The sequence below is a fragment of the Annulohypoxylon truncatum genome (assembly GCF_022578515.1).
Source record: "Annulohypoxylon truncatum strain CBS 140777 unplaced genomic scaffold F4807scaffold_59, whole genome shotgun sequence".
In the NCBI taxonomy this organism is placed as follows: Eukaryota; Fungi; Ascomycota; class Sordariomycetes; order Xylariales; family Hypoxylaceae; genus Annulohypoxylon; species Annulohypoxylon truncatum.
This window is the reverse complement of record NW_025953845.1, coordinates 81550-93452: the sequence shown is the minus strand read 5'-3', so window position 1 is coordinate 93452 and position 11903 is coordinate 81550. Positions and strand designations below refer to the sequence as shown.

Below are 11903 nucleotides of genomic sequence, written 5' to 3'. Positions count from 1 at the left end.
AGTGGTAGTGGGTCTGTCATGATTGGTACTACGAAACGACGGTTTATGACTGGATTCGCGTGAGACGAAAATCATGCTGCCTAAACAGAAGAACACTATGACTGTTGGTGGAGTAATGCCAATAATATGAACCCGACTGCGTCAAGATGTAGAGCTTCCTGTCCATTGAAATGGCCAAGTGTGAGGCTTACCCCCTATTGGAACAACGCGTCTTATCCCTAGAAGACAGACAACAAAGTAGTTCACCTAGACACTCTTTTAGATATGCCGTTGAGGATGCATCATTCTTCGTGTAAACTGCGTGTATAAAGCCACTCGTCATTGTTGCCGACGACCTTCGCACTACCATTTCCACCAGAACAAATAGGAGAGTACACATACTTGTCCACACGTAAACCCAAGCTCTTTCACAAACAGAATCCAGCGGCTTGTTCCGGGGTCCATGAGATACCATTCTGATGAGCTGACTGGAAATAATACGAGAGTGATCGCAAGAGGACGTGCATGTACCACAGCACGTAAATCACGGTAGGATCCAAGTCGTGACACTATTACCAAGTAGGTTGCCACTCCATTGCTCGCCGCTGGTAGTATTCAGCGTAAGATAAACATCGTTGCTCAACGTGTTCTCGATTACGACCGTCCGCGTACCATCCGGATTCTTCGAGGCAACTGACTGGATACCCGAATACCTATCATAAGTGTAACTACCGGAGCCGCTGAGGATGGTTGCACCCTTGGGGATATACTTAGAGAATTGAGCCAACATGTAGTAATCGACAGTGTACTCAAACGTTTTTGCACTTTCATCCACGATAAACAGGCCACGGCACGTTGAGCACCCGCCTGGGATGTAAGGCCCAAAGGTACCGTCCGAAGCTTCGGTCCATGTGCCCAGAGTCCACATCAGAGAGCCTTCAGCCCAGTTTTGTAGCGGGCCAACGGTACTTTTAGAAGACTGATACCATGACGTCTGAGAGGCGGTCCAGCACTACAGCAGCGGGAGTCAGTGATTCCTTCTTCAAGGCATATTTTGGAAGAAAATCCTCCTTATTCGGTTGGGTTAAGAAGCTTTTGCCCTTAAGCGAGCCTAGAGGAGAAGCTAGAAAACTCACGGTGTTACATACCTCGGTCATGTACTGCGATTTCCCGGGATTTGTATTATGAAAATCTGTGAGGACAGTCCAGTTGAGGTCAATAGCATAGCAATGCCACGCAGTGGCCTGAACGTACTCGCTCGCGGCGTCGATGACCGTCTGTGGGTAACTAGGCGTGTCCGTATTGTGATCGTAAGCCCAGATCTGCGTATCCAAGCCGGCGTCACGTAGAGCAGGCCCGATATAATCGCGTGTCACCTTTGCGGCCTCGTCGGCTTCCTGGAGCATACTTATGTGTCCGTTTCCTACACTGATGAGCGGCTCGTTCTGGATGGTGATCGCATCTACGGCAACACCAAGATCCGCATAAGCCTGAAGATACTTCACGAAGTATTGGGCATATTGGTTATAGTATTGCGAATCTAACGAGTTGTTTTCGGCATTGCCGGTAAGAGCCTAAGTTATAGAATATGAGCACAGGTGGTTCGTGACGCGGAACTGAAATTGGTTACCCTGTTCAGCTTCATCCAACCTGGTGCACTCCACGGACTTCCGAGGATGGTGGTATCGGGTCTGATTTCCTTTATTTCCTTCAGTAAGTTCGCCATAGCCGTCCCCCGGTCTCCTAAGCTGAAGTTGCTTAGACTGGGATCCGTGTTATTGCCGTTATCATCGTAGGTGTAAGCAGGGGGCTCGGACAGGTCTGACGCCCCGATGGTATGGCGTAGCAAGCTCAGATTGGCCCCGTCCGAAGTTAACAGTTCTTTCAGCAGCTGAGAGCGCCGGTCCGAAGAAAGCGCATTTGCCACGATCACCGTCGCATCCGTTACAGTGCCACCGAAACCGCTAATCTTTTGTTTATATCCGGTTTCTGTATCGTCGATGCTCAAGCTCCATGTTGATGCACCCTCCGAGTTACCTGCTCCCGGAACCGGCGGGTCAACTATATCAAGCTTGTATCTGAGGTCTGAAGTTGAAGTATACGCTTGAGCTGCCGCCTGGTCAGCCCTGGTAAATAGCGACGAGGGAGCGGCGAGCGCTCGCCCAACAAGGACAGCAAGAATCGATAGCAGCATCTCGTCTGACTGAACGTGTCAAATAGGGAGCAGGCTTCTCACCAGCATATAGTCAGCGGATTGTTCAGCTACCCATTCGTCTAAAAGATTTAGCAAAGAGAGTATGGGTATGGTAGATTTTAAGTATCTCCCTCCCTTCACCATTTTTTTCAGATCGTTCATCTATAAGTACCGAAACAACAAGGCATCATTCCTGAAATGTAACCTCGCTGAGTGCAACAACTCATGGAGCATTTCTGCAATTTTATCCGGTAACACGGCATCGAGGGCGGCAGGGTCGAGGTCTAGTCCGATGGCTTTGCGGGGATTCTCTGACCGGATCTGGTAGGTGGCCATTTAGGTAGAGACTAAGAATCTACTACCATGAACAATGTGAATAATCAGAGACTCGTATGGTTTGAGTATCGGAGAAGTGTAACTATGTCCGGGAGAGACGAGATGGGTGTTAGATGGTTATAATGCCCAAAATACGTGATTATTTCTTAACCAAACGTTGGCCTACATTACCATCTTATGGGTAGGTAGGTACATATGTACCATAACAAAACATAACAAGGCGAGAGAATGCGGCTGAGAAGTTGTGCACTAAAAATAGAAATTATACTCCAAAAAGGTCTTATTCCAGGATCCTGGAAAGCTGATTTGACTTCCAAAGAGCCAGCAACTTGAACTACCATATAGTAGTTTTTGAAATTTATATATTTCTACTTCTGTATGTATTATTACTGATATCTAATATTCAAAAATTAGGATGACGAAAGTATTTTTTAACAGTCGGGGTTTTTTGCCAAAACTCGACCTCTGTTGATAAGAAGCCCCCTGAAATCATGAAATTTGGTCGTGACGATGCCACTCCATAGGTAGGTAGTATGCTAGCCGGACCGACTGTCAACGAAACATCTACTAAAGTAGGTAGTTAATGGGTAATCTCATGAGCTGCATATGCCTGCTATGTATAGTCTTAGGTCGCATGTGTACATACATCGTATGATGTGATGAAAGTCTTTTCGTGTCCGCAACAACTGCCGAGCATAGGTATATGGTCAGGTTTCCCCAGGAGTGTGAGGGCTCGCTGGTAGCCCACGCACACCGGAGATACGGGAGGCAAATATTCCAACATCTGGAGAAGGGATCGGACACAACTTTTGTGTTAATTTGTTTGCGTAACATAAGTTTTGGTATAACCTGTTTGTAAGTCGCCCCTGTCTGCGCTTTTACTGGCTCCTATGGTAGACTTAAAACCCATATGCTATTTTGAAAACGATGAACAACCAGTGTAAATTCAATCAAGCTTAAATTAAAGAGCTTCGAAGATGTCTGGTACCTAGCTAGGTATGTACTTACGTTTCTGGCTAGGTTTTTAAATATGTACCTACAACGCAGAACACCACCAAAAATCCAGGTTCCCTTAGATATTGACCTTGGCCAATTTGCCTATGATTATATCATGGGCTGCCTCGAAAACATGCCTAGAGAGCTCCGTTCGCATTAGGGGATAGGTCCTCAAATACCGAGTGTCACTTCCGACTCGACCGAGATTGCTACAAGTCGTGAGAAGTAGGTATGGCTGAAGATAACTTGTTACAATCTTGACGGATCTCGGCAACCCTAGCTACTACGACCAATATTCGGCATGAGATTCCGAGGATGCCTGACCTTAGTAATATTATAGAAGAGTATGTACAAGTTCGGATTTGTCCCTGAGAAATGAAAGTATTGTTAATAGTTTACCCCTTTAATTACCCCTTTATCTCTTACTCTCTTACTCTCTTACTTTATCATAACAGTTATAAAATTGTGCTTTATGTAGGGTGTGTATTGATTTTTATGCAATACATCCATATGCTGTAAATTTACGCGCGAGCCGGGATCTCTAGGGCAGAGACGAACTTAGATCCGCTGTCCCGATGGCAGGTTCTCCCCGCACTAGGAGGGTAGGGGTATCGCCGCTTCAGGCGCCACAAATGCTTATGCCACAGATTCGGAAGCCACACCACCACCTCCACCTTTAGGTAATATGCACCATAAACGAATAGTTATACATACGGAAAACTCCCACTTGGACGCTTCACATTAACTTCTCTTCCGCTCCTCCTTTGTCCTACAATTTCGCATAGCCTCCCGGGGCTCTTCACTCCTATCACCATGGGTCATCTCGTAACTGTTGCGACATGCTCATTGAACCAGTGGGCCTTAGATGTAAGTGTTCCACGACTCGACGTAATATATGCTGCCCTTGGCCTGTGATAAGGGGGACTAAGATTGACATATACTGTCTAGTGGGAGGGTAACGCTCAGCGCATCATCGAGAGTATCCAGTTAGCCAAGGCAGCGGGTGCACGGCTACGTGTCGGGCCGGAGGTGAGCATCCGTCTTATTTGCTTATCTATCCTTCTCATCCGTCGTCCCTTTTTGACTCGGGGCTGGCCAGTTGGAAATATGCGGCTATGGATGTCTCGATCACCTGATGGAGCAAGACCTCTACCTGCACTCCTTGGAGATGCTTAGACGGATCCTCCTTGATGAGAGTTGCTACGGGATATTATTGGATATAGGCATGCCTATCCAACATAGGAATCAGCGGTTCAACTGTAGAGTCATATGTCTCAACTCCAAGATCCTCATGATCAGACCTAAGATGTGGCTTGCGAACGACGGTAATTATCGGGAAATGAGATTCTTCACACCGTGGATGCACCCCCGAGAGGTCGAAGATTATCACCTGCCTCGCATGCTTCAAGAAATTCAAGGGGCTATACATGTACCATTCGGCGACGCTGTTATTTCCACCCCAGACACCTGCATGGGCGCCGAGACTTGCGAGGAGCTTTTCACTCCCGCAGCACCTCATATCCCTATGAGTCTCGACGGCGTGGAAATAATCACGAACTCTAGTGGATCACACTTCGAACTTCAGAAACTTGAGACTCGACTCCAACTCATAACGGAGGCTACCCGAAAATGTGGAGGTCAGTACCAGTTGCCCAGTTCCCTCATACCCCTGCACGACCCTTATTAAGTGATCTTTTATCTAATTATCTAAAATTTACCTGCTTAACAAGTCGTCCCTCTTATGGCATATGCTAACATTCGTACGACCACGGCTTAGGCATTTATCTCTATGCGAACCAACGTAACTGTGCTGAATTCCAATTTGAGAACCAGTCGCTAACATAACCGCAGAGGGTTGTGACGGTGACCGGCTGTATTACGATGGTTCAGCCATGATTATCGTGAACGGGGATATCGTTGCCCAAGGCTCGCAATTCAGCCTCAACGACGTCGAAGTGGTGACGGCAACCGTAGATTTGGAAGAAGTCCGGGCCTACCGGTCGGCTATCTCTCGAGGTTTACAGGCCGCCAGATCCAGCGCCAAGTATAGACGTATTCAGACTACGTTTGAGCTCAGCTCAGAAGAAGACGACTTCGACGTTGGAAAGCGCCCATCCCCACCGGTCAGACCACGGTATCATACGGTGGAAGAAGAGGTTGCCCTCTCTGCAGGCTGCTATCTTTGGGATTATCTGAGGCGGTCCGGTGTAGCAGGATACCTAGTTCCCCTAAGCGGTGTGTATCACCGTATTCCCCGTCTCCATTTGCACGTCCAATTAACTCATATAATATAAAAGGAGGCATAGACTCCTGTGCTACGGCAACTATCGTTTACGTATGTATCTTTTGCTTTTCAATTATTATTCCATGATTTCTCTCCTGTTGCTACCCCTGGGGTGGAGTTTCCCCTTCGCCTGGACATGACTTTTGAGAGCAACTGCTGATGCATGCTGCTATAGTCAATGTGCCGCATTGTGATGGACGCTATCAAAGAAGGAAACACTCAGGTGATCGAGGATGTCAAGAGAATCGCTAAGTACAAAGGTGAGGGTGTTCTTCCCGAGACCCCACAAGAGCTTTGCAACCAGATATTTTCGACCATATACATGGGGATGAAGGCGCAGAGTTCCCGTGAGACAAGACAGCGAGCAAAGGACCTAGCAGAAGCTATAGGGAGTTACCATGTCAACCTAGACATTGACGACATCTATAATGCTCAGAAAGCACTTGTCGTCAACACGCTAAGCTTCGAACCGAAATTCAAGGTCCACGGTGGCAGCCATCAGGAGAATCTCACATTACAGTGTCTCCAAGCACGAATTCGTATGGTCACGGCTTATGAATTTGGGCAGATCTTGCCGACTGCCCGAAATAGGCCTGGAGGTGGGAGTCTGCTTATCCTTGGGAGTGCGAACGTAGGAGAATCTCTGCGCGGTTACCTGACGAAGTACGTTTATGGCCCTGGCTGATTCTCGCTATGATGCTAACAATTTCACAAGATATGATTGCTCAAGGTCAGCATACACTTTTCTTCCCCGATCGCGGGAATGACATTCTACTTTTTTTTTATACACAATCGATTTGCCTCGCGCTTAACCATTCTTACAATCGCTAACTTCCACTGGATCCAGTGCCGACATCAACCCTATTGGTTCAATTGATAGTAAGTTCTCCTTTCATTTAATTAATAGCTGTCCCCTTCAGCTCTCATTATGAATCGTGGCAATCGATTCTTGGCAAAATTACCGCCGTTGGTATCATAAAGGGTGAATGCTAATCCTCGATGTCATATAGAAGCCGATTTGAAGTCTTTCATAGCATGGGCCGAGAAAAATTTCAATCTGCCATGCCTACACGATTTCCTAACTGCTACACCAACCGCCGAGCTTGAGCCTTTGACGGAAACTTATGTCCAGAGCGACGAGGCAGATATGGGAATGACTTATGCCGAGCTAACAATCTTCGGGCGCCTGCGTAAGGAAAATAAGTTGGGACCTTTCGCCATGTTCCAGCGGCTTGTTCACGATTGGAGCGCCGATCGTGTCAAGAGTCCAGATGACGATGCCCCTGAGTACACGCCCACCCAGGTAGCAGAGAAGGTCAAACGCTTCTTTCATTTCTACGCCATTAATCGCCACAAAATGACTACTCTTACTCCTGCCTTGCACTGCAACCCATATTCTCCAGACGATAACCGGTTCGACCTCCGACCGTTCCTGTATCCTTCGTTCTGGAAGTCGTGGTCGTTTAAAAAGATCGATTGGGAATTAGAAAAGATCGAGAAACGTATGAAGAAGAAATAAATCAGCAGCGTGCAGGCTTGTTTCTCAGCTTGGAATGTAAAATAAACAAAGTCGTCACTCGACGCATGATTCGTGGGAGTGATATAATTGGAGTGACTATTTGTTAAGACATATCAATGTTACTTGTTAGCGAGGGCTACATCATAACTTAACCATTATAGAAAGAAACTCAAGATTTACGATGAGCTAGCCTTAGCTTACAAAATGAGTAAGTAAATACGCTTCATGGCATGGCATATCCTCGGGACCTAGAGGCTTCCAAGACCTCATGCGACGGTAGACGACGAGGGAAAAAAATTAGAGCTGGTGAGCTGGTTGAGTTGGCGGGGATACGTGAGATTGCCTACATTCTTACATTTAGAATCACTGGAGCAAAAGGGTCGGTGCTTGGGGGATATTGTTCATACTAATTAGGCGGGCTGGCACTCGAGAATCTGTCTTTGGGAGGTGTTTATTCCTTTAACTGACAGTTACCGCCAGCTACGGATTAGGGAACAAAATACACCTGACCGCCCACCAAAGATGATTAGGAGAGGATAAGACGTTGTATTGCTAGAAATAATCTAGACTCCGGTTTTAAGTCTATTAGCCCCTTTATATTATATGTCTGGTACATCGGGCCGTGTGAAACCATCTATTTTGCCTCCTAATCTCTGGCTGGAAAGGGTTAACATAAGTATGCATAATACGAATAAACTTTCATATAAACACGCTTAAGTATAAAACAACCCAACTTATACTCGAGTGGGGTGTTAGTTCCTTGTATATATATCACTGGAAAAGAGACTTTAGTTTTCCTCGCATGCCCCATCCTGTCTCCAACTGTGCCCGTATGAATCCGTTTCCCCTTGGCCAGGGGCCTCGAAGACATTGTTGTCGGACCTGTCAACAATGACCGTATCCTACAAAGGATTATCCTCGCCAACCCTCGAAGTTCCATAGCCTATTGTGCTGTGGAAGGGATTATGAAAATCTGTGACGTGTCCCATCCTCCATGCCAGTCTTCTCAGGATTGACGTGCGAATCCATTCTCCCGAACTTGCTCACATTGGAATAGTATCAAGGTATGAGTGAATTATATCCCACCAACCAGGTGCGTTGCGTCTCTGTCTTCGTGACACATTAATGAAAAAAAGAAAGATAAAGGTATCTTGATTCTGATCGAAAGTCATTCCGAGATTTGAGACTTAGACCATTGAGCTCCTTCCCCCAGGGCAAACAGTAAACTGACTCCTCTTCGAGCAAAGTAGGGTCGAGGACGACGACCTTCCAATTGATCATATAGTTTATGCCAAGGTCCATGAGGATGATCGCAATCCTGGCACTGCCAAGAAGTTCCTGGTAGAGAAGGAATATAGGTAGCCCGTTTCGTGGACTCATGAGGTGGTCGATGGCTTTGTCGGTGCCATCTCCGAAAAGGTAGTTGGCGTGGACCTCCCCAACATTCGGGGGCACCACGGGGCATGGCTCAGTCCGGGCATCAAGACTTAGGGGCATATCCTCCAGGGCTAAGGTGGATGACAAAGATTGCAACACTGCTCGGTATTTGGTGATCATCTTTGACGGGGCGGCCAGTCTTGGTGCGTGATAGTATGCGTAGCCCGCAACGTTGATGGGCTCATAGTAGCCCCTGAAATGACACACCAAAACTTTGTCGGCGACACTTCAGTGTCATACACACTGGACTCCTTTCCTAGTCGTTCGTGGAGGCAGCTGGATTGACTGTTTGGCACCTGCGGGCTCTCTGTAGAGTCGAGTTATAGAATCAATCAGACTCTAGTCATTAGTTTCTTTCTCCGACTGAGAGCGCTCGTTGTCGATCATGAACGCAACCATCCTAGCGCTCTGCTCCTTGAGGGCGACTAAGGTAGCCTTCGTATCGAGGATTGAAGTCAGCACGGCCTGGTACTGCTTGTTGTAGTCACTCCTGGTAAGTGTAGGAGTTCCTCCGTATGTCAAAAACCTTCTCTGTGAGAGCTGCTAGCCAGAGGTCTCGTCAGAGTTAGCTAGTAGCCCAGAAAGATCAGGAGTCGGCTTGTACATGGCCGCCCTATTGGTAGCTGGCCCTTGGCTGCAGACAAAGGAAGGTCTATGTATGTACCGCATCCCCTGGAAGGGAGTATTTGGAGCTCTTCGCGTAAAAACGTCGTTATTCCTTGGCCCTTTGGTTCCGCCTCGTGACACCGTAGGAAGCTTGCTTCAGGTAGAGGGCAGTCGTGTAGCATTCTGACTCCCTTTCTTTTGAATTTCTCTCTGTGTGTGTGTCGAACAGGCTTTTGTAATGTACGAATTTAGCCGATTCGGATTCATTGATAGTCTGACTCTTGACTATTATATCTAGATAGCAACTCCACATGCGAGAAAGACCGCTTCCAGCTACCGGTCGGTGGCGGGGAAGAAAATGAAGGCACTGAGATCATACCAGTATAACTGTGATCGACTACCTCGCGTAGTTCTCCTTGTTTCTTTGATATCCAGGGAACTGGAGTTGAGTTCGCTGGAGACGAGTTGCGACGTTGACCCAGTCTTTCACCTCGCGGCATGGTGATGTGGTAATTCTAGGATACCGTGGGCTGTGAGTTGTGGGTTGAAGGAAGCAAGAAACTGATTGAGGAATCCGATTGGGCGTATAGATAATATAATTGGTGGCTACATGGGCAATCCTGTAGTCAGATTAAATCCAAGACGCTTGCTGAATATCTCAACGTTAACTCATCATTTATAAATAATCAAAGCCTAGAAGATGCGATCTTTTCACGGTGTTTATAGACACCCCAACGCTACAATCCTGTCTGATTATTGCCCACTGCGCTGGAATAGGCGCGGACTAGTTATACTTGTTATACTTGTTATACCAGAAGGTTAAGTTACTACCTACTAAGGGACTTTCGCTTTGTTAAACCATGGAAATATTGTCGACAGGATATACAGGTATAATTATTTCATCAGATTTCCTGTCTTAGAAATAAATCATCTCTTTCTGAAGGTTTGGTCCAATCGAGGTTTGGCCTGCCGGAGACCCCTTACTACTTATTCCTAGGGCAGAAGGAACAGAGGGCATCGCCTATGCCTATCTATACATCAGTCCTGGTTAGATAGGTTAGGTTAGATCTCCCCATTCACTAGTAGTAGAATATGATAATCATATACCATAGCAAGTCCAATATGCCGTCAGATATTCTTGACATATCACGATAGCATCGGAAAATTATGCAGTGAATCTTAGTACCAGGTACGCTTAGATACTCGATATCATAGGCCAGAATCTTCCTTAATAGGGTAAGCATATTGTTAGACGCTGTAATGTATACACTCACCCGGGGTTTTATTAGGAGCAAGGGATTCCTGTGGCATTCTGCGCATGGTGCCGAAGGAGAAAATCTTTTCGAACGTATGACCCCTCGGGCTTGCCGACAAGACTATGATCAGCTCGCCTAATGATGATCTTGAAGTAAACAACATCTAAGTACATACATTGATAAATTTCTTACGTACAGACAATGGTGAGTTCGGACTAACACCGATCCTTCAAGGGGTCATGGTCCTTTATATGCCATGCCTAATGCGTGGGGGCCTATATCGAGTTGATTGGATACTGTCATGTATAAAGTCTTACGATGAATGGCGAGGGTATTGCCATAGCTGTGGAGAATAAGAAACTCCTTATGCGAACTGAATGTGGCCGAGGTCGATGAGCCTGTGCTATACCCGGTTTACAGACACTGGAAATAATATGAATTCATAACAAGAAATGTCAATGTAACCTTCCATACCCATCAGTTTCGTGGCAGGACGCCATGGTTGCCGTACCGACTGGTTTCCCAGGGGTAGGATGTAGAACCTTGATGGCCACAACTACGACGTCTTAAACCCTGACGATTTCCTATCCGCAATCCGTTACCCTCTCCGCTTTACTCCTCTCTCACAATGGAAAATCTCTTACACTGTGAAACGACAGGTCCCTTCGCGATACTAAAAGGGCGTATATCCTTATCCACCCCTAAAAGTCGACAATCCCACTACCCACCCATCCTCGGGGATCCTCCCTTAAACTCGACAGCAGAAAAATCGAATACGATCCAAATCCCAACTTTAACGCTCTCGATATGAATAACCTTGGAAAATTCTAAACTCGACGTTAAGAAGGTGCCCCGGTCCATCCCAATAAGCCTACCTAAAGCAGGTCTTTTCCAGTTATCCACACACATACACGCACACCCTCACGAGAGGCCGAGATTCCCAGTGGATTTAGAATCACCAGACTTCGTCGGACCTTCTGTATACTGATTAGGTATCCCCACCTACCACTCCTACGCGGCCTGAGCCAGGATGCCTCCCGTAGTCGGACTGTCAATATAGAGTACAAAGTGTTAGGAAGAAAGGATTACTTAAAGAGATATGGATATTAATGGTTACTATTGGTGGATTATTTCTGCGATACTAAAAGCCTTGTTTTCTTTCTCTTTCTTTCTCTTTCTTTGTGAACGCCGTAACACCACAACATCTGTGGAACGGCGTCAAGATTTTGTCACCCTACTACTGGGGACACCTGCGATGCTTTCTAAGGACAGCATTGGAGGCGACTTGGACAATAC

At 46.7% G+C, this 11903-nt stretch overlaps 3 protein-coding genes across 3 annotated transcripts; 1 reads left to right on the top strand and 2 right to left on the bottom strand.

The window, feature by feature from the left end:
* Nucleotides 1–25: 25 nt before the first annotated feature.
* F4807DRAFT_447771 (glycoside hydrolase family 30 protein) lies at nt 26–2463 on the bottom strand. Its single transcript, XM_047999899.1, has 3 exons — nt 1610–2463; nt 1128–1553; nt 26–991 (listed from the first exon to the last, which is right to left on the bottom strand). The coding sequence occupies exons 1-3, from the start codon at nt 2171–2173 to the stop codon at nt 524–526; spliced, it is 1458 nt and encodes a 485-aa protein (XP_047848858.1). The 5' UTR covers nt 2174–2463; the 3' UTR covers nt 26–523.
* A 1855-nt stretch (nt 2464–4318) lies between these two features.
* On the top strand, nt 4319–7847 carry F4807DRAFT_472092 (glutamine-dependent NAD(+) synthetase with GAT domain-containing protein; the record flags this gene model as incomplete). The annotated part of the gene is made up of 9 exons (XM_048002987.1): nt 4319–4372; nt 4454–4534; nt 4605–5142; nt 5357–5740; nt 5803–5840; nt 5965–6452; nt 6505–6519; nt 6637–6668; nt 6800–7847. 9 exons carry the CDS (start codon nt 4319–4321, stop codon nt 7306–7308), a joined length of 2139 nt encoding a protein of 712 aa, XP_047848857.1. The 3' UTR covers nt 7309–7847.
* Nucleotides 7848–8351: 504 nt separating this feature from the next.
* On the bottom strand, nt 8352–8865 carry F4807DRAFT_465782 (uncharacterized protein; the record flags this gene model as incomplete). The annotated part of the gene is made up of 2 exons (XM_048002319.1): nt 8352–8418; nt 8540–8865. 2 exons carry the CDS (start codon nt 8863–8865, stop codon nt 8352–8354), a joined length of 393 nt encoding a protein of 130 aa, XP_047848856.1.
* Nucleotides 8866–11903: the final 3038 nt, after the last annotated feature.